Source organism: Neophocaena asiaeorientalis, unplaced genomic scaffold (assembly GCF_003031525.2).
Source record: "Neophocaena asiaeorientalis asiaeorientalis breed wild unplaced genomic scaffold, Neophocaena_asiaeorientalis_V1.1 scaffold254, whole genome shotgun sequence".
NCBI classification, from domain to species: Eukaryota; Metazoa; Chordata; class Mammalia; order Artiodactyla; family Phocoenidae; genus Neophocaena; species Neophocaena asiaeorientalis.
The window spans coordinates 1,956,339-1,982,824 of NW_020174705.1; the positions used below are offsets into that span (position 1 = coordinate 1,956,339).

At 57.8% G+C, this 26,486-nt stretch overlaps 3 protein-coding genes across 11 annotated transcripts; 2 read left to right on the plus strand and 1 right to left on the minus strand.

Annotated features, from left to right (window-relative positions):
* The first annotated feature begins 1,079 nt into the window (after window positions 1–1,079).
* On the plus strand, window positions 1,080–11,303 carry E4F1 (E4F transcription factor 1). Of its 8 annotated transcripts, XM_024759506.1 has the most exons (15): window positions 1,442–1,486; window positions 2,934–3,026; window positions 3,913–4,141; window positions 5,034–5,139; window positions 7,614–7,807; window positions 7,905–8,025; window positions 8,211–8,363; window positions 8,464–8,633; window positions 8,983–9,192; window positions 9,467–9,575; window positions 9,735–9,952; window positions 10,134–10,332; window positions 10,406–10,548; window positions 10,620–10,682; window positions 10,764–11,303. In XM_024759506.1, exons 3-15 carry the CDS (start codon window positions 3,932–3,934, stop codon window positions 11,118–11,120), a joined length of 2,253 nt encoding a protein of 750 aa, XP_024615274.1. In that variant the 5' UTR covers window positions 1,442–1,486; window positions 2,934–3,026; window positions 3,913–3,931; the 3' UTR covers window positions 11,121–11,303. The 8 variants fall into 8 exon arrangements, with proteins under 8 accessions (XP_024615268.1, XP_024615269.1, XP_024615270.1 ...); XM_024759500.1 differs by lacking the exon at window positions 2,934–3,026 and having other exon boundaries at window positions 1,080–1,486; window positions 3,913–4,061; XM_024759501.1 differs by lacking the exon at window positions 2,934–3,026 and having other exon boundaries at window positions 1,301–1,486; window positions 3,913–4,061; window positions 9,470–9,575.
* A 148-nt stretch (window positions 11,304–11,451) lies between these two features.
* DNASE1L2 (deoxyribonuclease 1 like 2) lies at window positions 11,452–15,488 on the plus strand. 2 transcript variants are annotated; one of them, XR_003005149.1, is made up of 8 exons: window positions 11,452–12,165; window positions 12,449–12,609; window positions 12,704–12,792; window positions 13,079–13,162; window positions 13,244–13,344; window positions 13,421–13,520; window positions 13,677–13,928; window positions 14,294–15,488. XR_003005149.1 is itself a non-coding variant. In XM_024759517.1 (8 exons), exons 2-8 carry the CDS (start codon window positions 12,466–12,468, stop codon window positions 14,345–14,347), a joined length of 837 nt encoding a protein of 278 aa, XP_024615285.1. In that variant the 5' UTR covers window positions 11,452–12,165; window positions 12,449–12,465; the 3' UTR covers window positions 14,348–15,488. The 2 variants fall into 2 exon arrangements, 1 of the variants encoding a protein (XP_024615285.1); XM_024759517.1 differs by having other exon boundaries at window positions 13,421–13,533.
* Window positions 15,489–15,643: 155 nt separating this feature from the next.
* On the minus strand, window positions 15,644–25,513 carry ECI1 (enoyl-CoA delta isomerase 1). Its single transcript, XM_024759516.1, has 7 exons — window positions 25,417–25,513; window positions 25,209–25,322; window positions 22,399–22,526; window positions 18,697–18,843; window positions 17,769–17,890; window positions 17,541–17,719; window positions 15,644–16,149 (listed from the first exon to the last, which is right to left on the minus strand). Exons 1-7 carry the CDS (start codon window positions 25,466–25,468, stop codon window positions 15,983–15,985), a joined length of 909 nt encoding a protein of 302 aa, XP_024615284.1. The 5' UTR covers window positions 25,469–25,513; the 3' UTR covers window positions 15,644–15,982.
* Window positions 25,514–26,486: the final 973 nt, after the last annotated feature.

Sequence of the window (26,486 nt, forward strand, 5' to 3'; positions counted from 1 at the left end):
TTCCATCAGTTCTGTGCCTCAGTTTCTTCTTCAAAATGGGGATGATTGGTATCTTAAATGAGAAAATCCTAGAACGCACTTAGCTTCAAATAACTAATGCTACCTTAAAAAGAATAAAAAGAATCTGTATGCACGTGTTCATAGCAGCACTATTTACAATCGTAGATTAGGTGGAAACAACCCAGATGTAAAAAATGAAAATCAGTCTATTCATATAATGGAATATTATTCAGCCACAAAAAGGAATGAAGTACTGCTGCATGCTACAACCTGGATAAACCTCAAAAACATCATACTAAAGTGAAAGAAACCAGATGAAAAAGACCACGCGTATAATTCTGTTTATATGAAATGTCCAAAAAATGCAAATCCACAGAGAAAGAAAGTGGTTTGCTAGGGGCTGGGGGGAGGGGAGAATGGGGAGTGACTGCTAATGCGTACAGGTTTCCTTTTGGAATGATGACAACGTTCTCAACTACATGTTGGTGATAGTTGCACAACATTGTGAATGTACTGTCACTAACGGTAATTTTTATGTGTACTTACCTGCTATCTAGAGCTCGTGTGCCACAACTACTGAAGCCGGCACTCCTAGAGCCCGCGCTCCACAACAAGAGAAGCCACTGCAGTGAGAAGCCCGCACACCGCAATGAAGAGCAGCCCCTGCCCACCGCAACCAGAGAAAGCCCGCACACAGCAACGAAGACCCAACGCAGCCAAAAATAAAAATAAAAAACAAATAAAATAAAAAATAAATAAAATAAAGAATGAAAGGGTTAGTGAAGCTACCCATGAGCCATCCCCAACTCGGGTTTTCCCCTGTGGCTGGGTCAACCATCAAGGGAGGTTCTGCTACCCGAGGGGGTCGGGGGCGGGCAGCGAGCACCACTCTACTGGTCCGAGCTGGGGCGGTGTCTCGGCAGCCGCCCACTCGAGCTCGGATCGCGGCTGGGCACCTGCGGCGGCAGCACCGGCTCAAGGCCGGTCAGTTGGCGCCGCCAGTTCGCTAGAGCCTTGAAGGAGCTGCCGGAACCCAGCCCCAGCCACGCCCAGCGGGCCCTCCCAGGCCCAGATCCTCCTCCTGTCAGTCCTCTCCACCGTAACTACACCACTCCCAGCAGTCTCGCCCCGTCTCTTCTCTCCCTGAGCTTGGCCCCGCCTCTGCGGTTCCAGGCCACACCCTTAGGACTCCGCCCCGCCTCCTGCCAATCAAACCCATCCTGGGCTCCGCCCCATCGCCCTCCTCCCGTCCTCTCGCTAGCCTTGGCGCGGCCCGTTGTTATGACGACACGGTCGTAAATCCGCCATCTTCCTGCGGCGCGTTGCGACATGGAGGGCGCGATGGCAGTGCGGGTAACAGCCGCGCATACGGCAGAAGCCCGGGCCGAAGCCGGGCAGGAAGCGGGCGAGGGTGGGGTCGCGGCGGCGGCGGCGGCCTTGGCCCCCGGTGGCTTCCTTGGCCTCCCGGCGCCCTTTAGCGAGGAAGGTAACAGGGCCGGACGGGGCCGGGAGCGGCCAGGGTGGGGACGGCTCAGCTTGGCTGGTGGAGGCCCCGAGGGCCTGAGCTGATGGCGCGACAGACCTTCCCAGGCCCGGTTCCTTGCAGACCTCACATGTCCCCACGACACCCCTCATAGCCTTCCACGAGCCCCCTGGTTTCCTCAGACCCTCAGGCCTAACCCTGGCGGGGCGCCCATCACCCCCGTGGGCCCCAGTGCCCACCCGCGGATACTCACCTGTGTCCAAGCCACCGGGGCTGTCAGTGTAGACCTCGGCGATCGCCTCCACTGCCTGTCCCGCCCTCAGGCCAGCGGCCCGGCCCCCCTCTGCCTCCCAGTCTCGACAGGGCCCTGCCCTCCTCCGCGCCCCCTCCCACTTCACCTGATGGGCCACTGGGGCCCTGGCCGGGGTGTGACTGGAGGCTCCGGGAGGGCGGGGCCTCGGGTCTTTCCAGCACCCGGGGGGAGGCAGCAGAGCCCAGTGCTGGAAAGCTGCAGCCATTTCTGTCCCAGACCTGCCACTTTCTAGCTGTTTGATCCTGGGCAGGTAACCACATACCTCTCTGAGCCTCCATTTCCCCTTACAGAATAGGGATGCTACTGTTGAGGATAATGTATCGAGTACTTTCCATGCATCAGCCTTTTTCATTCTCAAGCCAGCCCTAGATGCCATTATTATTGTTACTATTATTATTCCCATTTTGTGGATGAGGAAAATTGAGGTTCAAAGATGTGAAAGTGACCAGGTCACCCAGCTAGTAAGTACCAAGGACTTGTTGGATACCAGGATTGTGTGACTCCTCAACCCACTCCCTTAACTTCTGGGTTCTGCTGCCTCATAGGATGGTGGTGAGAATCAAAATAGAGGATGTATGTGAATCTCTGAGAACAGTTCTGGGGACACACAGGGGCACTGATAGCTTTTGGAGACAGAATTCTGGTCTCTACCCTCTGAGCTTGTCCCAGGAAGCTTTAGACTGGGCCGGGCAGGAGGGGGTTGGTGGTGATATTGGGGTGGTGGTCTTTGTCCCCACAGGATTTGTAATTCTCAGTACATCATTTCTTGCTCCTTATTCCAGCTTGGGTAGGTAGCTTGGCATGGGGGGCAGTGCTACCCGCAGAGGGGTCTCTTTGGAGGTTGCTGTGCCCTGCTGGGCTTACCCAGGACCTTATCTCACTCAGTGTTACAGGGGCTGGGTGTGTCCCCTTCTGTGGTGGGGATTCCTTCAATGGCAACACGCTGGTGCTGAGTCAGACTTGGGGAGTGGGGTGGGAGGGTTAGGAGGGTACAGTCACCTCAGTGCTTGGCTTGTGACTGTGAACCATCTGGAGGGGACCGTCCTCTGTCAGGTGGCCTTCTGTGAGTCTTGGCTGTGGTTTGGCCCTTTGCTCATTAATCCAATAGACATCAACTGGGCTCCTTCTGTCCTCCAGGCCTGGGTTTGACCTTGATGTGGGACTGCAGTGAGGTGATGGGAACTGGCAGACGTTTATGAAAGCAGAAGGAGCATCTCCCTATCCCTTGGGGTAAACAGCAGGGTGTCTGGGGTAGACCCTCAAGTTCAGGTTCTGGCCCCAACACTCACCAGCTGGGTGGCCTTGAATCTCAAGTTGTTTTTCTAGAGAGGGAATAGTCACTTCTATTTCCTCAGGGTGCTGGCCGGATTTGCTGTTGGCCCCAGTAAGGTGCCCAGCACATAGTAGGGGACTCAGTGAGCCGGAAGTCTCTCCTGCAGGACCTGGGGCAGGCACTGGCTGGTCAGCCCAGATGGTGAGGGGCTCAGGTGCGGTGGCCCATGGCCCTGGGGTGTGGAACCCCTCTGGGAAGTCCCACCCTGTGCGTCTTCACCAGAGTAGGGAGGTGCCACCTGTTTGGAACCAGTGAAGCAGAAGTCAGAGTGAGAAAAGAGTGGTCATGGATTGAGGGTGCCCTACCTCTCCCATGTTTGCTGAGGACTGGCCTCTCAGCTAGAGCTTGTACACACACACTGAGTCAGCCCATTTTACAGATGAAGAAACAGATCCAGACCTGGTCACTGAGGTGCCCAAGGGCACATGCAAACCCCAACCAGTCTTAAACCCTGGTCCTCCACTGTCCCCAAACCAGCTTGGCTGAATCCCTCTGCCTCCCAGCTGCTCCCTGGGCCTCTCTCCCCTTATCTCTGAAGTAGGGGCTTTGGATCCCTACAGCCTAAGTGCATGGTCGGGGTTATCCCCTGCTGGATGCTGCTCTTCCTAGGGTGGGCACTGCTGTAGACCCCCGGAGAAGGCCTGGGACCCTGGGCTCCCAAGAGTGTTCTCAGCCCCTTTGGGAGGGCTGGGGAAGGCATCTCTGGTTCTGATGCCACCCTTGGGTGCATCTGCCTGGGGCTGGAATCCCTCCCAAGCCCCACTGACCGCAGGCTCGTTGCAGATGAGGATGACGTGCACCGATGTGGCCGCTGCCAGGCGGAGTTCACCGCCTTGGAGGACTTTGTTCAGCACAAGCTCCAGAAGGTCTGCCAGCGGGTGCCCCAGGAGGCCCTGCCTGCCACCAATGCTACTGCGCTGCTGGGTCAGGAGGTAGCATCCCCCTACTGCCATTGCACACGTGCGTGCCCTCCACCCCGCCCCTCGGCGGACAGCAGGATGAGGAGGTGGAGGCATGTCGAGACGGACCTGTGCCACCGGGGTGGGCAGAGGGCAGGCATCCGGCTGTGGGTGGGTGACTCCTGGCGGTGCTCTGGGCTTTCCCGGATGGCCTGGGATGCGGGCCCTCTCAGTAGCCTCTGGTTGAAGCCTGTACAGTTGGGGCCTAGTGTCCCTCCTTTTTTGAAGCCTGAGGGCCCGTCCTGGCTTAGGGATATCATGGTGGCTTTTGTCCTTTTGTCTCCTGTCTTGTACATATGGTTCCTGGGGATCCCACAACTCTGTCATAAAAATGGCCAACTTTGTTGCACTCGGTGTGTACTCGGGCTGTACACGCACAGTCCTACTGAGGCCCATGTCACCCCTGTGGGCTGGGCACTCTTGTCATCCTCGTCCTATGGAAGTGGGAAAGGAGACTCCAAGAGAAGTCAGGTGCCTCTGGTCACCCCGGGAATGGCCCAGAGGAGTGGGCCCAGAATTGTCTTACTCTGACTCTGTGCTCTTTTCCTACCCCTCCCAGAGGTGTCCTCTCCTCCAGAAGGCCCCTGGCCTCACATCCCTGGGGGCCCTTTGCCCCGATCACCTGGCTGGGCTGTAGATGGAGGTGCTCACCTTCATCTCTGCAGAGCCAGCTGAGCCTCAAGCTGGAGCTTCTAGTCACTTCATCCTGGAGTCCTCCCTGAGGGTGCTCAGGGCTCCCCATGGGGCCCTTGGTGGCTGGAGGCATTAGAGTGATGGGGCCGACCCCTGGGCCTGGGGTGGAGGGTTCAGGCTGGGAGTCAAGCTCAGAGCAGTGGTCCGTTGGGGGAGATGAGAGGCCCCACCTCAGCCATCCTGCATGGACATAAACCTGAGCTCTGGAGCCCTGGAGACGAGTCTCCTCTGTCCCCTGTCACCCAATGGCAGGTGGAGCCAGCAGCAGCAGGCTCAGAGGAGCCCATCACCGTGGCCCACATCGTGGTGGAGGCAGCCACTCTCACGGCAGACATCAGCCACACTCCTGACATTGTCGGTAAGCTGGTTTGGCCCCACCATGGCTGTTCACGTGTGGCTTTCTCAGTGCTGAGGCATTGCTGACCTGTTAGTCATCCGCGGTCAAGGCTGGAAGCTGGGGACCTCTGCTGCCTGTGCCCCTCTGCTGTCCTGAGAGCAAAGCCTGGCTGAGGAGGGGCTGAGACCTTGTGTGCACCTTCACCAGGGCAGGGCCTGCAGCAAGAGCAGGCATTGGCCACCAGGCCCTGCCCTGCCCAGAAAGCGGAAGCCCAGAACCTGGGCAGCCCTGGGGGACACCTGGGCCTCGGGGAGTCTTCACTTTGTGCATAAATCATCAGCTGGCTGCTCTCTCCTGCTGCTGCCCCGGACTGTCTCTGCCCTGGTTCTTCTGGAATCTTCCCTACTTTTTTGCCACACTCCAACCCCAACCCTGGTTCCTACTTCCCAGCCCACAGTTGGCTCTGGAGGGTCAGGCTGGGGTGTGCGTGGGGTGCACCTGATGCTCCAGCTCCGCCCTGACCTGCAGCCCGACCTTGGCCTTCACCTCCCCAGTGCTCACTCCCTCCGGCATGGGGGCGGCGATTCCTATCCTGATTCTCACATGGCCTATAAGAGCATACAACGCCAAGTTAGGCTCTTTGATGGCTTTTTTAAAGTGCAGTAGGGCAGGGAGTGTTGGGGTGTTGAGAGGTCTGGATTGGATCATGTGCTCCTTAATAGGAGGCAGGTGAGCGTGCAGCTGGGACATTCAAAGGGCAGCCCAAGGGAGCGGGGGGCTGGGTGTGAGTGTGGCAGTGCAGGGAGGCTGGGCTGGGCCTGATGGCACGGGAGGTTGGGAAGGGAATGGGCAGGGGCCTTGGCAGGGACGTGAGTAGGTGACTGGACAGGAAGCAGGTTTGGGCAACAGGTAGAACTTGGCCTTGGGAAGCCCTTGGGACCAGCTGGAGTAGGAAGAGGTGGGGAGGCGACCTGGGGGAGGGGAACCTCAGAGCAGGCTGTTCTGCCAAGGTCCCATCCCAGGGAAGCTACAGGACCTGTCCCTGTCTCCACACTGTCTTTCCCCCGACATTCCTGTGGACGAGGACGATTGCCTGTTGCTCCTCTGGAATAAGAGGGCTGACGTGGGAGGTGGGGCCATGCCCAGCCCTGGTGTGGAGTTTGGCTTCTTGGGTGGTGGTGTCATATGGGAAAACAGTTTCCCTGGGTTCAGGCAGCATCTCCAGGCTCTGTCCCCCTGGCTAGCCAGGCCCTGCCTACTATCCAGCCTCCAGCTGGCCCAAGCCCGCGGCTGGGCAGCTCCTTGTGCTCCAGGGGCTCCTCTCTGGGCACCTGCAGCCTCTCTTGCACCCTTGGGAGTTTCCCCTTTGGGAGTTTCCCCTTTGCAGGCATCCTGGGTACCCCAAATGTCCCTTTGGCGTCAGCTGCTCAGCGATCTGGAGCCCAGGCCAGAGTCCTAAACCACCAGCTGCTGGCATCACAGGGCTGGGGGTTCTCAGTCCTTGCTGGGCTGGGGGGTGCAGTTCCCAGGGACTGCACAGGGGGCTGGATACCCACTGCAGGCTCTCCTGCCTCTTCCCTGGAAACAAATATGCATTCTGTTTCTGGACTCAGGGCAGCCACGTTCCCCCCTTCTCTGACCCCTCTGTCTGCTGTGCCACACTCAAACTCAAGTCCTAGCCTGGCAGAAATCCCTGTTCTTTTGGAAACTCACTCCTGAGCGGGAGGAAAGATAAAGCTTCAAGCATGTCAGCTAGGGCAGGGAGGAGAGGTGCCCTTAATTGTTTGAGTCACAGCACTTCCATTCTGTTTTGGGAAAATGGCTTGTCAAAACATGATGCCAGCCTGATTGAGATGGTTTCTAAGAAGCGGCTTCACAACCGATTGCCACGTGTTGTTTTCATGAGCAGAAATTGTGAAGTGTGTTTACAGCTTAGCTTTGCACAGTGTCAGATTTCTTCAACCCCCATGAGAGCTGCAAAAGCACAGCCTTCCTTCCTCAGACTGTCCTAGGCGTGTCGAGCGCTTCCTCTCCCAGGCTGGGTCTCTTGCCTTCCTGTCTTGAAACCGATGCTGGTGGGTGATCCCCAGAGGCATTTCCTTCTCACATTAGCCGGAGCCGGAGCAGCGAGGGGGCCGATGGTGGCGAGTTGGCCTGTCCACTGCCTCTGTGCCGGAACTCTGCCGCCCTTGGACACAGCGGGACCCCTGTGCACATCTAGTCATGCGTGCCTCTTGGCTGAGGGGAGGGGGCATCCGTGCTCATGGTGGGTTTCCCTGCTGAACACTTTCTGGAGGCCTGGAACGCCTCTGGGCAGCTCCATGGAGTCAGAGCACAGTACTCCCACCCTTTCAGGCTGAGCAGGCGCCATGTGCTGGGGCTGGGGGTTGGTCAAGACAACTCCACTGTGCCACAGCAGTGTCCTCGGGCTGGGATCCGAGGAAGCAGCAGGGCCCGTGGCATCCCAAGGCTCAGGCCCATCTGCCTCTCCTCAGGTGGTGGACACATCAAAGAGGTCATCGTGGCCTCTGAGGCAGAGCCGGGGGACAGCGGGATGGCAGAGGCCCGGGGCAGCCCCAACTGTCAGGGGCCTGGACTCTCTGGGGAGGGTGAGCAGGCCCAGGTCAAGCTGCTGGTGAACAAGGACGGCCGCTACGTGTGCATGCTGTGCCACAAGACCTTCAAGACGGTGAGGCCCTGGGGCCGCGGGTGCACTGGCTGTGGGAGCCAGGCCTTCCCGCTCCTGCCCAGGGAGGTGCCTGAGCCTCGCCGCCCCTCCCCCACAGGGCAGCATCCTTAAGGCCCACATGGTCACCCACAGTAGCCGAAAGGACCACGAGTGCAAACTGTGTGGGGCCTCCTTTCGCACCAAAGGCTCACTCATCCGGCACCACCGGCGGCACACAGGTGAGCCGGCCTCGGGCCTGGGGCCGGGAGCTGCACAGCATGCTGCCGCTGGCCCTGGGGGTGCCCCGGCTCCTAGGCTTCGTGGCCCCTTCCTCCTGGTGGTACTGAGGCTGTGGTTCCAGGCCTGCCTTCCCCTCAGCACCAAGCCAGCATCCCACCCGAGGCTGACGCCATTCTCTCTGCAGATGAGCGTCCCTATAAGTGTGCCAAGTGTGGAAAGAGCTTCCGTGAGTCGGGTGCGCTGACCCGGCACCTCAAGTCTCTCACCCCGTGCACGGAAAAAATCCGCTTCAGCATGAGCAAAGATGTGGTGGTTGGCAAAGAGGACACTCCCACAGGTCAGTGTGGTCGGGGGCTCCCTGCCCCGGCCCTGGCTGCTCTCTGAGTGCCACCCTGGTTGGGTATTTCTTCATGGACTCTCTTGATTCTGCCTTAAAGGGCCTGGTGCCTCCACCGTGGGGACTGTTACATCATCGTCAATGACAGGTGGGCCCATGGAAACTTCGCCTGTGATTCACCTGGTGACAGATGCCAAGGGCACTGTCATCCACGAAGTCCACGTCCAGATGCAAGAGCTTCCCCTGGGCATGAAAACCCTCACCCCAGAGGTGGGGATAGGTCAGGGGAGGCCTTTGTCTGCTCAGCACCAGGCTCTGTTCTGGACACTGGCTCCATTGGGAACAGGACTGACATGGGCCTGCCTTCCTGCTGTTCAGTCTGGTTGCTGGGTGGGGAAATGGGAGACCCAGGTCATGGCAGGGAGGGGCAACGGAGAGTGAGCTAGGGATGAGGTGGGGCAGGGGAAGGCAGGTGGAGTGGGCTGTGGGGCTCCCAGGGGCATTCCTGAGTGAAGATGCCGGGTATGCACGGGGGCCCCTGGGGCTGCCCTGTGCGGTGGTGGCGGGTGGGTGCTGCGTGCCGGGCTGCCTGGCCAGCCTCCCTTTGCCTCCCCTGCAGCCCCCCGGCCCCGAGGAGCTTCCCTGTTCCAGCGAGGGCAGCCGTGAGAACCTGCTGCACCAGGCCATGCAGAACTCCGGCATTGTCCTTGAGCGGGTCCCTGGGGAGGAGAGAGCCCTGGAGCCAGCCCCTCCCACTGTGTCCAGTCCCCAGCCCCTGGGAGATGGTCCCCCAGAACTGCCGCTGCTGGAGGTGGAACAGGTAGAGACAGTAGGTGCCTGTGCTGCCGGCGTGCCCCTTCTGGGGGGCTGGACCTTGGGTACAAAGTCACCATGCTATCCTGGCCGCCACCAGCCTCCTTGCTGTGCTCCCTGCGGTGGAAAGTTGCATCACTGTCTGCAGTGACTTTGTTCCCTGATCTGTTTATCGCCTTCCTTGGGCCCATTATGGAGCCTCCCAGGGTCAGGGTGCCTCGGTCTGGCCTCCACGGTGCTGCTTGGGCCCAGCCCACAATGGGTACTAGAGGTGTGCTGTGGTCCCCCAGCAGGTGGCCAGTGAGGCCTCAGCTGTGCCCAGGACCCACCCGTGCCCTCAGTGCAGTGAGACCTTCCCAACGGTGGCCACCCTGGAGGCCCACAAAAGAGGCCACGCAGGTGGGTGGCAGGATGGTGGGGGTACTGGGCAGTGGACAGCCGTGGGTAGCCAGGAGGGGCTCTCGGGTGTGCTGTGGATGGTCAGGGTTGCCTGTGGGCAGGTGGCTAGGGTGGCACCCTCGGGTGGTGGTCCCGGCCTGACACGGAGTGTGGCCCCAGGGCCGAGGCCATTCACATGCCCGCAGTGTGGCAAGGCCTTCCCCAAGGCCTACCTGCTCAAGAAGCACCAGGAGGTGCACGTGCACGAGCGCCGCTTCCGCTGTGGGGACTGCGGGAAGCTCTACAAGACCATCGCCCACGTCCGCGGCCACCGGCGTGTCCATTCAGATGAGAGGCCCTACCCCTGTCCCGAGTGTGGCAAGTGCTACAAGACCAAGGTGGGCCCCTGATCCCCCATCTGTGGGCTCCCTGCTCCCTAAGCCAGATTTGTCCCTTGTTCCGTGCCCCCAGACCTCCCTCCTCACCCCTCACCTGACAGCCTGCTCAGTCCTAACCGGGGCCCTCAGAGGGGGCTGGGAGAGCCAAGGCCAGGCTGGCCCTGATGGTGGGTCTCCACAGAATGCCCAGCAGGTGCACTTCCGGACACACCTGGAGGAGAAGCCGCACGTGTGCCCATTCTGTAGCCGAGGCTTCCGGGAGAAGGGCTCGCTCGTGCGGCACGTACGGCACCACACGGGCGAGAAGCCCTTCAAGTGCTACAAGTGTGGCCGCGGCTTTGCTGAGCATGGCACACTCAACCGGCACCTGCGCACCAAAGGTAGGGCCGGGAGGTGGCAGGGACGGGGTGGGGGGCCGCGGCCGGCCAGCACTGACCGAGCTCCCTGCCACAGGGGGCTGCCTGCTGGAGGTAGAGGAGTTGCTGGTGTCCGAGGAGAGCCCTGCAGCGGCTGCCGCTGTCCTCGCCGACGACCCGCACACCGTGTTGGTCGAGTTCTCATCCGTGGTAGCCGATACCCAGGAGTACATCATCGAGGTGGGTATGGGGCCACCAGGGTTCGGATGGGGCCTGGGGCGGGCATGGCTGACTTCTGATCCTCCGTCCAGGCCACTGCGGATGATGCAGAGACCAGCGAAGCCACGGAGGTCATCGAGGGCACCCAGACAGAGGTGAGAGGCTGGGGGATGGGCGGGGGGGGGTGGCCTGGCACCCTCACCAGACTCATGGGCTGAGCCTTGAGCCACCCACAGGTGGACAGTCACATCATGAAGGTAGTGCAGCAGATCGTGCACCAGGCCAGCGCCGGGCACCAGATCATCGTGCAGAATGTGACCATGGACCAGGAGGCAGGGCTGGGCACAGAGGCAGCTGCTGCCGACACCATCACTATCGCCACCCCCGAGAGCCTGACGGAGCAGGTGGCCATGACGCTGGCCTCGGCCATCAGCGAGGGCACTGTGCTCACAGCCCGCTCGGGTACAAATGGCGCCGAGCAAGCCACTGTGACCATGGTTTCATCGGAGGACATTGAGATCCTGGAGCATGCGGGAGAGCTGGTCATCGCCTCGCCGGAGGGCCAGCTTGAGGTGCAGACGGTCATCGTCTAACATGGGCGCCTGCAGGGTCCTGGGGGGCTGGGCTGGGGCAGGGGGTGAGGACCCCGAGTGCCCTGCCCTTGCCTGCCTGGCCGAGTACAGAGAAGATGGGCATAGAACTCAGGCGTTCAGAGGAGACGTGGAAGTGTAAATACACAGAGTTTTTGGTTGCTTTACAATAAAACATGAAAACCCGCCGCTTGTGATGTTGCGGCAGTGGCAGCCTCAGGGGCTGGTGCCACTGCCCTGGCAGGTTCCTCTGTGGCAGCCCCTGCCCGCCCAGGGATCCCAACAGGGCTGGTGGCACCTTGGCAGTGTGTGGGTGTCATTGGTATGTGGACAGGCAGCCTCCTGCTGCTGCCTTGCCCAGCTGGAGCTGTGACCCCAGCTTCCTGAGGTCCATAGAGGTGGGTGGGAGGGGATGCTGCTTCCTAGCCTCCAACCCTGCGGCCTCCCTGGGGCCGGGGAATGAGACTGGGAGACCCAGGAGTCTCGGCTTTTTACCTTGAGGTGACAGCACGTGGAGAAGCAGCAGGAGATGCCGGGCCACAAATGGGGCCGGTCTTTTCTGATTGTGTTGACTTAGCTTCCCTGAAGAGATGCAGCTTGAGGGAGATTCTGGGTGACCTAGTTTCTCGGGGGCAGGGACAGGAGCAAGACCTGGACCGTGGGCATGTCTGGTCCTCTTTCCCAGTCCTGATGTAGCTCTTGGGCTGGCAGGGCCTTCGCAGTCCCTGTTCTAACAGGCTTGGGGGCACCAGAGCAGTCTCAAGGTGGATCCCCTGCCGCCTTGCCCTGCGGGGGGTGGGGTGGTCTCTGTGGGAATGGGAGCTAGGAGTTACAGTGTCCAATTCGTGGAGGGGGCGGGACCCAGTGCAGTCCCGGCCCCTCCCTAGACCAGGCTTTCAAATACTCACGGAGCTGGGGCGCCAGAGCTGCTGCTAGACCAAGCCCTTGCAGTCTGTCCTGTGCTGCAGACACACCCCCAGCTGGGACCTCTGACTTCTACTGGGACCCAGATCCTAAGCCTCTGACACAGCCAATCCACATCCCTCAGGTGAGTCTGGGCGGGCGAGGTACTGAGCCGGGGGCTGGATGTGAATGGAGTCTCAATATTTGGGCCTCAGTTTCCCCACGGAGAACGGCCACGGCCGTAAGCCCAGCCCACCACCTTGGGGAGACCTGGAGAGTGGCAGGGGGAGGATATGCCTTCCTGCCAGCCACCAAAGGGTGGCAGAACCTGCCCAGCCCCCGCGTCCCAGCAGCCGGGACTGAGAAGGCTGGCCTGGTGTGTCCGATTCCACGTCCGCGCTCACGCGGGCTGTGTTTGTCCCTCTAAGCCCGCCTGCTTTGCGCCATGGGCGGGCCCCTGGCCTTATTGGCTGCGCTCTGGGCGCTAGGGGCTGCAGGAGACGCGGCGCTGCGCATCGGAGCTTTCAACATCCGGAGCTTCGGCGACAGCAAAGTGTCGTACCCGGTCTGCAGCGGCATCATCGCGCAAGTGAGGCTGGGGACCCTGGGCGGGGTTGCAGCTGGGCTCCGCGGGCTAATTTGCCGCGCACACGTGACCCCGCACCTGCCGGCCCCTCCCCCAGATCCTGGCTGGCTATGACATCACGCTGGTGCAGGAGGTGCGGGACTCCGACCTGAGCGCCGTATCCGCGCTCATGGAGCTGATCAACAGGTATGGCGGGGGATTCCCTGGTGGCACAGTGGTTGGGAGTCCGCCTGCCGATGCGGGGGACGCGGGTTCGTGCCCCGGTCCGGGAGGATCCCACATGCTGCGGAGCGGCTGGGCCCGTGAGCCATGGCCGCTGGGCCTGCGCGTCCGGAGGCCGCAGCAGTGAGAGGCCCGCGTACCGCCAAAAAAAAAAACAAAAAACAAAAAACAGGTATGGCGGGCAGGGCCCAACGTGGGCCCAGGTCTCCGAGCGATGCCTTGACCCCGGGCTTGGCCGGTGTCTCCGCAGCGTGTCCAGGTACGAGTACAGCTTCGTGAGCAGTAAGCCCCTGGGTCAGGACCAGTATAAGGAAACGTACCTGTTCCTCTACAGGTGAGGGGCGGGGATGCGGGGGAGGGGTGCGCAGGGCAGGAGGGGGCCCACTTGGGGTGCCCACTCACCCTCTACACCCAGGAAGGACACAGTATCGGTCGTGGACACGTACCAGTACCTGGACCCGGAGGACGCCTTCAGTCGTGAACCTTTCGTGGTCAAGTTCTCGGCACCCGGGTCAGGTGAGGCCCTGCCCGTCCCGCAGGCCCCGCCCGTCCTGCAGGCCCCGTCCCAGCCCCTGACATCTACCTCCTGCAGCTGCCGAGGAGTTAGTGTTGATTCCGCTGCACGCGGCGCCGCACCAAGCTGTAGCCGAGATCGACGCGCTCTACGATGTGTACCTGGACGTGATAGACAAGTGGGGCACCTACATAAGCCCCTATGTCCGTGCGGCCCCGCCCTGCCCAACGGCCCAGGGTCCCGGAGGTGCGCCCTGGGGATTGGCCACAGGCGTGAGGCTCTGCGCGCGCGGCCCCTCCCGCAGCCTCAGACCCAGTTCCGCGGTGCCCCACAGGACATGCTGTTTCTGGGCGACTTTAACGCCGACTGCAGCTACGTGCAGGCTCAGGACTGGCTGGCCATCCGCCTGCGCAGCAGCGAGGTCTTCAAGTGGCTCATCCCGGACAGCGCTGACACCACGGTGGGCAACTCAGACTGTGCTTACGACCGCATCGTGGTCTGTGGTGCCCGCCTGCGCAGCAGTCTGAAGCCCCAGTCGGCCGCCGTATACGACTTCCAGGAGGAATTTGGCCTGTACCAGGTTCAGGCGAGTGCTGGGCCCAGTAGGAGCAAGGCCCAACCTCAGTACACCTGGCACTCCCCTCCCTGCACTGTTTATAGAAAAGGCCCTTAGAGGTTCAGTTCTGGCTGAATGGAACAAATCTGGGATGGCAGTACAGGAAGCTCTTTACCTCCCCAGAGTGGGGTCCCGAGGCCATGCTCCCACCGAACCCGCACAGCTGTGGGATGGATAGCCCAGGCCTCGCTGGTCTGTTCCCCCACCCCCAGATGTGGTTTGTGGACACCCAGTGGGCCCCTTCCTGGGGGGAGATGGGGCAGTTTTCTGGGGTGGAGCCTGAGGGAGGACTGGCTGCTCAGCAGGGCCTCAGAGTTGGCCCCTTCTCCCTTCAGGCCCTGGCCATCAGTGACCATTTTCCTGTGGAGGTGACCCTCAAGTCCTACTGACAGCCCTGAAGCCTGGCCAGGGCAGGCTGCCTGCAGACTCTGGCCACAAGGAGGAAGCCCCACAGGGCTGCAGGGTAGGGTCAGCTGGGCCTGGACAAGTGATGGGACTACTCCGAGCCTGTTTCCCCATCTTGAAATGGGCTGCCACCACTACCTCATAAGGTTGTGAGAAGCACCTCGTAGAGCACTGGGCACACAGCTGAGCTCAATAAACAGCAAACACTCAGCCAGGACCACACACACGTGTTGGCTCCGACGCCTTCATGTCCTTTCTTAGGACTCAGCTCTTCTGGGGCACAAACCTTCATCTTGCAGCCAAGCAGGTACCCGGTCCCAACCCATTTAGGGGACAGGGACAGCCTGGCCTGCCCATTCCACATCCTGCTGGGAACTGACCACCTCCAGACCAGGTTGGCTCCAGAAGGCAGCTCCTGTGCTCACTGGCTGAAGCTCCCTGCTCTTTCTTTGTGCAAACTAAATGCTTTCAAGCACCTGTACTGAGTGCAGCTGGGGGTAAGTGCTCACACAGGTAGGGTGGATGTGCGAGGCCAACCTCCCAGTCTTCAGTGTTCCTCCTATGGCCCCGGTTCCCAGGCCTGCAGGCCACTCACAGGCACTTGTGTATGAGGGTCCTTTCCTACCCAGCACTGCAGTTGGCGGGGGCGGGGGGGTAGTCAAGAAGGCTGGCCCCCTGCAACCAGCCAGCTGGCGGCGCTGGGACATGTGGAGAGCCTCCTCACTGGTGAGGAGGCAGGTTGGGTTAAGGTCCTGTCCACAGAACCTGAACAGCTCACGGTGGTACAGCCCCTTCAAAGGTGCCTTCCTGGTAGCTTCTTCCTCAGGAGCCCTGGGCTGGGCAAGGACTCAGCAGGGAGGACAGTGGCCTGCACCCTGAGTAAACCCATCACCTGAGGATTGGGAACAAGCAGAACTGGGGTACACAGTGTAAATGACAGGGGCCCGATGAGGTTTCTGGTTTTCGAAGCGTCTCACCTTTGGCAGGATTTAACTGGCCTGAATTGTATGGGAGGGAAAAACCTTTGTTTCAAGAATCTGAACAAGCTTTTCTTGTTAGATCTTTCTAAAGTCAGATTTAGGACACCTGTAATGTAAAATGCCTCCCTCCTCCCTCTCCAAGTCACCCAATTTCTCTGAAATTTATACAGGCTTTCCATCCAAACAAAAAACCATGGCAGCCCAAAGGCTTTTCCCTTTTCCTTTTCTTGTGTGGCTTGCCGGGGCCCACAACTACCTGGCCTTAGGCCTCCAGCAGTCAGGCATCCCACCAGCCAGGGATAGGAAACTCAAGGACTTTATTCTGCTCTGGGAGAGGAGACACTCAACAGTGACATCGCTGAGGTCCAGAAGGGTGCCATCTACCAGTTTATGATTCCCAAATCAAGACACTGCTTGCCAGCTGTGCCCATCTGCCCACCTGCCAGCCACAAAGGGTACTCGTGAGTGGTAACAGGCCTTAGGACTATGGCTACAAGGAACAGGCCTTTTAGGGAGATGAGCAAAACAAAGAGCTAAAAGTACTTTTAAATTGGAAAACACCTTCTTTAAATCCCTTGGAACCATAGGGCCCCCAGAAGGGTGCAAACGGCTAAAAACCCTGCATGGGCAGCCCAGCCCTTAGCCTTTCTTTTGTTTGAGCTTTTCTAAGTACATCTGCAGGGACTTCTGGATGGAGTCTCTGGAGATGAAACTGACAAAGTTCTGGATGTCCGCGTCGCGCTGCTTCACCAGGCGATCTACCGTGGTCTTTCGCATCATGTTCTTGGTCAGCTGTCGAGCGTGATCTAAAGAAGATGGGTCCCACCTGTGAAAACCCATGCTCTGCTCCGGGACAGTGGTATTCCCAAGCTTTCCAAGAGAGTTCCAACTGAAACTCCGGTAGGAAGCTTAGAAAATTCAAGTGAGCAAAGAGAAGAAAATGAAAGCCACCTGTTCCCTACTGTCCATCGATTTCCTTTAAAATCATACAGGATGATATTGTGAAAGTTGCCTTTTTAACCTGTTATTTTCCCTCAACTACATTGTCGGCAATATTTTCCATGTCACTACATACTCTTTTACAACATAATTAATGGCTGCACGGTATTCAGACATTTGTCTGTGTCAGGCATCGGCAAACCTGGCCCCCCAGAGCTCAAGAGCCAAGAATGGTATTTACATTTTTATATAGATGGAAAAAAATTTTAAAGGGTAATATTTTGTGATACGTGAAAATTACATGAAATTCAGAATTCGGTGGCCTGGTTTTATTGGAACACAGACACGCTTGTTAGTTCACGTGCTCTAAGTCTGCCCTCCTGCTCTGGCGTTATGGCAGAGACCATGTGACCAACAAAGCTGAAAATCTCCCTGGCTCTTTACAGACAGCCTGCTGATCCCTGGTTTCTACCATAGTTGATATAAGCAGCCCTATTTCTTTTCTTTTCTTTTTTTTTTTTTTTTGGCCACATTGCATGTGAGATCTTAGTTCCCTGACCAGGGATCGAACCTGCACCCCCTGCAGTGGAAGCAGGCAGTCTTAACCACTGGACCACCAGAGAAGTCCCAAGCAGCCCTATTTCTATACACAGACACACAAGCTGTTTCCAGTTGTCTGTGTAGTGGGTTGAATAGTGGACCCCAAAAAAGTATCTGCAAGAGACCTTACTTGGAAAAAGGTCTTTGCAGGTGTAACTGAGATCATCTTGGATTCAGGGTGGGCCCTAAATCCAGGGACAGGTGTCCGTAAAAGGAGAGGGAGCTCTGAGATATAGAGACACACTGTGGGAGAAGGTCATGTGAAGACACAGCAGGGATGGGAGTGACGCAGCCACAGCCAAGGATGCCTGGAGCCCCCAAAACTGAAAGAGGCAGGAAGGAGCCTCCCCCAGAGCCTCTGGCAGGAGCGAGGGCCTGCCCACACCGATTTTAGACTTCTGGCCTCCAGACTGAGAGAGAATGCATTTCCCTTGTTTTAAGCACCCCCCTGCCCCGCAACTCCCCCTCTTGTGGTAATTTGTTACATCAGCCTCAGGACACTAGGTCAGTCTGCTATTGTGAATGGCTCATTTGTGAATTGCTTGAGAACCTCCTGTCTCACCAGAAGCTCCAGGCTGGGGAGGGGACAGGGCTCTCTACTTGCCCACCGGTACCCACAGCTGTTGCCCCCCACCCCCCGCCCCGCCGCGCCCCTCACCTGGAATGGCCATCCACCGGGCCATCACCGAGAGCGCTGTGCTCAGCACCTGGTCCTCAGGCACCACCTGGTCCACCAGGCCCACCTGGAGGGCCTCTGCTGGCAGAAAGAGCAACCCCAGCTGCAGGGCCTGCTCTGAGGCACGGTGCCCAATGGTGTTCACAAGGGTGTCTTTGAACCTGGAAGCAGACACACACACACGGTAGTGGGTGCAGCCCCCGGTTTTACCAGAAGGGGGCGACGATGCCCAGCAGGGTCTCGTTCAGCCCAATGAGGTACTTCGGGTTGTCAGCCAGGATCCGGTAGTCGCAGGTGAGGGAGATAAGGCAGCCTCCGGCCGGGCAGGCTCCCTGCAGGAGAAGCAGGACCAACGGGCTCTGGGTGCTGCTGTGGCTGGTTCCGGTCATCTTCCAGAGAGCCAGGGTCCCAAGGAAGGGCCTCAGGTGGCCGTGAGCTCTTGGGTGCCTCCAGCCTCCAGGATGCTGTACCAACACTGTCTGGGGGTGTGCGCACAATGGGCTCCGGCTTGCCCATCAGCCTGAGGCCGCGGGCACTGGCAGGGTGGCCAGCGCTCAGGCCCAGAACACCCCCTCTTTTCTCACGCACATGTCAGGGCAGCAAGTGGCCTCTCCTCTCCTCCAGTAGGAGGTCCTCCGAGGCCCGACCTCACCCTGCCCTCATCTCACACATCCACTGCCCCAAACAGAGGCCGTCAGCGGCCACCACACCCCATGGAGTCTTCCTGACTCTGGCCATCCCTCCTCTCCACCCAGCTCAGGCCCTCCTGGCACCTCTCTGGCCTTAGCCCCACCCCTGCCTTCCCTAGGTTAGGCCAAAGTGATATTCCCAAAATGTAGATCTGATCCCCCACTTGCCGCCACCCTCATAACCCTCCTGCTGGACCACGTCGACCATGGGCCCTGGTTTCTGCCCCCACACTCACCCCCACCTCAGTGAGCAAGTCCCCCCCAGCCCCACCCCTAGGCCCCCCCCTTCACCTGGTCTGTAATGGCAAGCTGACCTGTGCACCCCGGAGGGTCTCCCGACTGCCCCCTGCCTCTCTGAGGGCTTTTTGAGGGCAGGGCCACATCCACCCCCACCCTAAGGGCTGGCCCGCAGCGAGCCATGGAGGCCCCTCGGGAGCAGGGACACTCACATTGATGGCAGCGATCAGCACCAGGTTGGATAGGTACAGCCGCAGCCACAGCTCCTGCACCGCCTTCCAGTACTCGGCGTAGTGGGCCGGGTTCTTCCCGCACATCTCCGTCAGGTCCAGGCCTGCGGAGAAGACCCTGGGGCAGTCCTGGGGAGGTGGGGGGGTGGGCAGGGGCCCCGTCAGAGTCTGCCCCACAGTGCCAACACAGCCCCAGGGCCCAGGGAGCCCACAGGTGCTCAAGAGACAGGGGAACTGAGGTCATGCTCGGGCAGCAGGATGCTGCCCCCAGGAGCCCAGAGCTGGGGGCTCCAGGGAGGCAGCCTGGACCTCCCTTAGACTCTGTTCCTTCTGCATCCTGGGATATTCTTCCCTTTCCAGCTTCAAACTGGAAGAAAAGGCAGCAGGGCCAGGTGCTCCCCCAGGGACATAAACACACCGGACTCTGTGCATACCTCTGTACTCATCCCGGGCAGAGGAACTCAGGGGCGGGGGAGGACTCCTGACAGTTGGAGGGGACACACGTTCTGATGTACCCCAAAAGCAAACTGCAGACTCCGGTGCAGGCCAGAAGGAGCTGTCAGGACCCGGCCAGGGAAGGAGGGAGTGGTGAACAGTCAAGAAGACAGACCTTGGGAATCCCCTGGTGGTCCAGTGGTTAAGAATCTGCCTTCCAGTGCAGGGGATGTGGGTTCGATCCCTGGTCGGGGAACTAAGATCCCACAGGCCGCAGGCAACTAAGCCCGTGCACTGCAATGAAAGATTCCGTGTGCTGCAACTAAGACTCGACGCAGCCAAAAGTAAATAAATAAAATAAAATGGTTTCTGTTTAAAAAAAAAAAAAAAAGATGGACCAACCTATGTCATGGCTGCAGTCTGGTCATCATGCAGTTAGCTTTTTTTAAAAAAAAAGAAGACAGACCTCTGCCCTGGGCTGTCACACGTGAGACATAAGCCTGGGGAAGGATCTGTAAGGCACGTGTGTCCTGTGTGGACGCCCCAGGCCCCAACACAACCGCTGAAGTGGGGGTGGGGAGCGCAGACCAAGGCAGAAGGTGCTTCTGGGCATGGGCACCAGGTTCTGGGTGCTCTGTCAAGAATGCAGGCCAGGGGAGGGGCAGCTCCCCAGCCCTCACCCGAGAACACCGCACCTGGGGTTGCTGATCACTAACCAGCAGTGGCCGCGGTCACCATGTGCTGCTGCAGCAACGACCAAACCCCCTCCCCTGCCTGCAGTGTCTGTGAGGAGGGGCAGCCACACTCGAAGTCCTCTACATCCTTATATTAAGTGACAAAAGCAAGTTGCAGTGCAGGGCGTAGATGCGGCCCCTTGTTTCTCATATACACACGTGCCTGTGTGTGCACTGATACCAGCAGGCTGGCCTTTTGTTTACGTGGAACGTGTTCCACTCCTGTCACTAAAAAGGCCCCACAGGGATGGGAAGACTGGTGGTCGGTACACCACGTCCTGCTGTCTCACAGGCCTGAGCAGGGACCCATGAGCCAGCGCCTGTTGGGGGTGGGGGGGTGGGACGGCAGGGGGATGGAGCTAGCTGCTCCTGCTCTGAAGATGTGGCAGGACTGACATTCAGCTTTTCAGCCTTCCTCCTTAATCTCTTCCCACCACGAGCTCCTGGCTCCCCCCTCCTCACTGCCTCCCCAATTCATTTTCTCAGCACAGAAGCTGGAGGGGCTGACAGCACTTGCCCACAGCCCTGGCGTTGGAGGGAAGCAAAGGCAAAGAACTCTATTCTGGATGCGAGAGAAGCGAACACATTAATCCCAGCTGGGGATGGCCTCTGCCAGACAGATGAAAACGGATGTGGGTTGGCCTATTTCCGTGATTTCTGTGATTCAGCAACGTATCTGTAGTGGGCCGAACTGTGTCACCGAAGAAGACAAGGTCAAGTCCTCACCCCAGTACCCGAGAATGTGACCTTATTCAGAAATGGCGTCTTTGCAGATGAGATCAAGTTAAGATGAGGCCGTACCGGAGTATGGGGGTCCTAAATCCTTTGACTGGCGTCCTTCTGAGGAGGATTCGGACACAGAGACAGGGCAGACGGCCAAGTGGAGACAAGTACAGGAACCCAGGGGCCCCCCGAAGCTGGCAGAAGCAAAGGATTCTCCCCCATGGCCTCTAGATGTGATTGGCCCTGTTGACACCTTGATTTTGAACCTGTGGCCTCCAGACCGTGAGAGGGAATACACTTCTGTTGTTCTGCACCACTGCTACCCGTTGGTGGTCCTTCGTTAAGGTGGCCCCAACTAACACAAGTCCTTCCAAAACATTTGCTGAGGACCCACTTTGGGCCAGGCCTTGTGCTATGTACACAGGAGGAACTTGATACAGAACACGAGGCGCAGACACATTGCTGGAGGGGAGGACACTGTCACAAGGAGAACGCAGGCTCCGGAGGGACAAATGCTGGCTCCCTGTCCCCAGAGCACAGGGGCTGGGGGCCTGGACAAGTGACAGGTCTTCCCCTCTTTCGTTCTAAAGGTCCTATCTCTGGTGACACGCAATTCTCTCATTTTCAGAGCATAATAAAGAAAACGTCAGGCTATGAAATGACACCTTAAATGGAGTATTTTCAGGAATTATCCAGGGTGAAAAGTTCCTAGGCAATTTCAGCATCTCTAGGCAGGTTAGAAAGTTCCCTCAAATGATATACACCCAGTATCAGTCCTACCCTTGGAGCAATAAGGTCATCTCACTCCCATGGGATGGGGCAAGGCTTGGCTCTGCAAACCCCAGCTTCACGGGACGCACTGGGTGCGTGCATCAGGCCAGCCCCTGAGGGTTCCCTGCTGGTCCGTGCCTCCAGCACAGTGATGGGTCCCCTCGTCAGAGGCAGCCAGGCTCTCCAGAGCTGCAACTCCAGGCCACCCCAGGACAACCTGAGGGTTTAAGGAAGTAGGTGCGAGCCCACAGTGGACCTTCCAAACCTTGGCCTAAAAGGTGCAGGAAGCAGGCTGTGACCGTCTGCTTCCTGCACCTTTAATGACGGCAAGGCCAAGGTGTTCTCATTGGTCTCTAGTATCGTGGCACTTAGCTTTGGGGGATGCTCATGCTGTCTGTGGCTCCTTCTAACTTGAAAGGCGACCCCAGTGCTCTTCCTGACCCAACGAAGTCCTGTTGTTACCAGCATTTGCTGGCTTGTAGGGGAAATGCTGCCGTTCCCATTCCCCTCGAGAATTCAGAAGGGAAAAGTCTGCCCTCTGAGACCTCAACTCTAGGACCTGCCCAGACGGGAATGGAGGGCACAGCTTTTGGGATGGGCACTGTCACTGGGGCCGGCCTGGGTGGGTCCCCAGGAAGCTGTTGCCAAGTTTGCACAGGGTCCACCCTTCGTGAGGTCGAATGGCCTCAAGGGTATCCTGCAGAGACGTCACCTGCCCTCACCTACATCCTGGCCCTGGGCGTGGAGGGCCGAGGCTTGCCCCAGGTCTGGCTCCACAACCGCATGACCTGGGAGATGGCCTGGGAACTAAGGATCAGCCTCCTGCGGGAGAACCAGCTGCCCATGGCACGGCCCCCTCGAGCCCCCACACCCAGGACTACAACCCCTGGAAGCCTTTTGTGGTGGCACCCACACCTGGGCCGCCTGGGTTTTCTCCACCATGTGAAGTGTGTAGGAGGGCTCCCGAGTCTGGACTTCGACTTGAGAACTTGGGGCCTTGGGGGAGCTAAGGAGCACCCACCGAAGTCAGGATGACGCCTCGGAAGGTCTTGTCATTCTCCAGCTTCTCCAGGCTGATAATGAACTCTGTCAGCAGCTCTAGGCTGAGGCTGTTCACTGGGGGGTTCTTGAACTTCATCACGGCGACCCCTAGTTTGAAAATGAAAAGGACAAAACTCATACCCAACATTGGAAAGATACCCCCAACTACCCTGCACCCTCAACCAGGCCATGGGAAGCTACACAGATTTTGGGTTTTTTAAATTGAGGTGAGATTCATATACCTTATAAGAAAGGGAACCCTGTACCCATCAGCAGTTACCATTCTTCCTGTTCCAGCCCCTGGCAATCAGTAATCTCCTTCCTGTTCCTATGGATTTGCCAATTGTGGACATTTCATATAACTGGAATCATATGTGACCTTTTGTGTCTGTCTTCATTTACTGTTTTCAAGGTTCATTTATGTAGTAGCATGTGTCAGTGCTTCATTCCTTCTTAAGATCAAATAACGTTCCATTAACTGTGTACAGCATGTTTTGCTTATCCACTCACCTGCTGATGGACACTTGGGTTAGTTCCACCTTTTGGCCATTGTAATACTGCTGTGAACATTAATGTACAAATTTTTGTTGATCTTTTTCTCCCAGATGTAAGTCCTACATCCTCAGGGGAGTAAGAAATGGCCTTAGTTTCTTGAGTAAGTGAGCAAACACTAAACCAGATGGGCAAGAAGGAACGCCAGTGGGGGCCTCTGGTTCATGCTTGTTTAAGGATTGAGAGTAAGAATATCAGGGGTCAGATGTTCTTAAACACTCCATCTATTCATTTATACTGCCAGCAGCAGGGAAAGCAGGAGTGGCAGGGCCTGCCCTTGTGGACAGTGCAGCTGCTGGCCTGGGCCGGCTGGGGCCATCTGTTCTCACTGCCTGGCCCAAGGGCAGACCCCAAGGGCTTTAGAAATGCCACCGTTCACTTAGGGTACATTTCCCCGGTCAAGGCCTTGGAAATCTCTGGATAGTCAACACAAACCATTCTCTATGAATGAGAATTAAGTCCTGAAGGCAAGGAGACTCTTTTGAGACCTATGATTTATGAGGAAGAGGTAATTATTAACTGGCTACAGGTATGTACATGTAAACATAAGAAGCAATCAAAACTTTCAGAAGTGAGCTCCCCAAACTTGGTTCGGAGGTAAGTTTCTTTCTTTAAAATTTATTTATTTATTTTATTTTTGGCAGCATTGGGTCTTTGTTGCTGTGCGCAGGCTCTTCTCTAGTTGTGGCGAGCAGGGGCTACTCTTTGTTGCGGTGTGTGGGCTTCTCATTGTGGTGGCTTCTCTTGTTGCGGAGCATGGGCTCTAGGCACATGGGCTTCAGTAGTTGTGGCACGTGGGCTCTAGAGCACACGCTCAGAGTAGTTGTGGCACACAGGTTTAGTTGCTCCACAGCATGTGGGATCTTCCCAGACCAGGGATTGAACCTGTGTCCCCAGCATTGGCAGGCAAATGCTTAACCACTGAGTCACCAGGGAAGTCTCAAATGAAAACATTTAAAAAAGTACTTTTATTCCATTAATTCCTCCAAGCCTCAAGATGCCTGAAGGTTACCCAGGTCTGGCAGTGAGGACAGAACCAAGCCTGGCTTTCTGACCTCAAACTCAACCTTCTACCACGATAAGCCGGTGAAGCTAGCGAGTTCTTCCATGGTGGGGTGGGAAAGCACTTTGGTAAAAAATTGTCTCACTGATAATTTTTTTCTTACTTGTTTACATAAAAGAAAGTCTACCATTCAAACCATTTTTAAGTGTACAATTAAGTGGTATTAAGTATATTCACAATCTTGTGCAACCACCACCACCTACTTCAATACTTTAAAAATGTGTTTTATTCAAGTTTTGATATATATTCAAATCTGTCACAGAAACGATCCTTTCAGAAACTCAGGTTTTTGTTGGACTCGTAGTTGAGCCCCTCATCACCTGGCTCCGGCAGCCCCCAACCCAGAGAGGAGCTAAACTAGAGAACTGAACCAAGGAACACGGTGGGTGCCCTGACAGCAGTCCAGGCACAGGCAGCGATGCACAACCTGTGCGTGTCTGGAGGGCTCTGGGGGGCTGAGACTGTAGCCCCATTTGGGGAGGAGCTTGGCTCCCTGCCAAGCCAGAGTGGACTGGGGATGGGAGGCATCTTGAAAGGCTGAGGCCAGGAGCTGGGAGGTCATGAGACAGCTTGTCCTAAAATCTGACACTGCACGTCTCCGATGTCAAGCCTGCTCAGGACCCAGCTCTGAAGTGCCCTCTGGTAGAGAAAGCACTGGTTTCTCTTTCAAAAGTGCTTTTTCTATCTTTTTAAAATCCCCCTTGGAGACTTTTAGGAGGTGTTCTGATGGGAGTGGGTAGGAGTGACTTCACTTGTGGCTCCTGGTTTTAATTAAAAAAATATCTGCTGGGTTCTGTGCCACTTGGGAGTATTAAGAAAAATTAAAATATTTTATTCTGAAATACTTCCAATTATTTTAGTTCCCAATTTAACAGCTAAGGAGCACATGCCCCAAACTTTAAAAACTGAAATATTTTTATCTTCATAATGAACTGGGGGGCGAAAACACCTAGACTGATGACCCTTAAGCTTTGAACTCAACAGAAACTGCCTTTAAAATTGGGCTTTATCCCGTGGCCTTTAGAAATTCGAGCGTTCTCCCGAGTCTGGATTCCAGGTCTGGGCCTGGAGCTGGGGGAGATCAAACGCACTGCCCAGTGAAGCCCGCTCTGCTGCCAGCGCCCCCCTCTTTCCCCACAGCCGGGCGCTCGGGAGACCGCGCTCCGGGCACTTACCTGCGGCTGCGTCCGGCTCCACCAGCACCCGCTGGGTCCCGAAACGCCGCGCGCTGTCCCCGCTGCCGGCCGTCGGTTCCGTCCGCCTGATGGTCGCGCCCCGGAGCAAGGCCCCTGCGGAGGGCAGCGCGAGGCCCGTTAGCCTGCCGCGCCCCTGTCCCCCTCCCCAGGCCCCTGCCCAACCCGGCCGCCACCCCCGGTCACGCACACGGGCGGAGCAGGGCACGCGACAAGACGCGCGTTCTAGCTGCCAGCGCCATCTTGACCGCACTGGGTCGGGGTCGCGGCGCCGGGGTGTGGCCTTGCCGCCCGCCCCGCCCCCAGGGCCTAGGCCTCTCCTCCGGGAGGCGGGGGCTGCACCTGGCCAAGGCCGCGGTCGGAGGCCCGAGCGGGCGGAGCCTCGGGCTTAGCAGAGCAGGACGCTGGGGCTGCGGGGTGAAGGGTCGCCGGTAGGAAAGCCCGGACAGGCCAGACGCCGTGCTCCCCACGACCCAAAGCTGCGCCACCACGCAAAGATCGAGCCGCCCAGGCCCGGGACCACACGTAAGTCACGGAGTGTGCGAGTCCCGGAGAGGGTTGTGAACTGAGTGGTAGTCAGGGACTGTGGGGACCCCGGCAGCTTGCGGCCCCGCAGAGCCGTTAGCAGAGCTGTGGGCACTGGAAAGGATGCTAGAGGGGGTGCTGATGGGGGCCAGTGTGAACTCCGCCTCCTGCCTGTGGGGGGGACCAGGAATCTCAGCTGGTGGTTTAGCCACAGGCCTGGGGCAGCATAGCCTGGTGACTAAGAACTGACCCTTCACCTTCCCCAAGGGGTGAGGTGCCCTCACACCACTGTGGGACTGCAGTGCTCCCCACAAGGAAGGGGAAGGAGACATCTCGTGTTTGTATTTACTTGATCCTGCCTGAACCCTGTTCTGACCATTCAGTTTGAACACTGGACACAGTAAGGGCCAAGGGTCAAGTACGGGGGCGGGGGGGCAACTGAGACTTGTTTTTGTAACATCTTAAGTGTTTTCAATTGTTCCTTGTGGAACAAACCAGTTTTTGAGGTGGAAAATAGTTTTTCCATGGCCACCTAAAATAGCAGCAGCAAATGAAATCCACATTTCTGGTCAGGCAGAATTCAAAGCTCCTGTAATATAAAGGTGATAAAACACCTCTTTCTGGGACTTCCCTGGTGGTCCAGTGGTTAAAGACTCAGCACTCCCAGTGCAGGGGGCAGAGGTTTGATCCCTGATTAGGGAACTAATATCCTGCATGCTGTATGTCGTGGCCAAA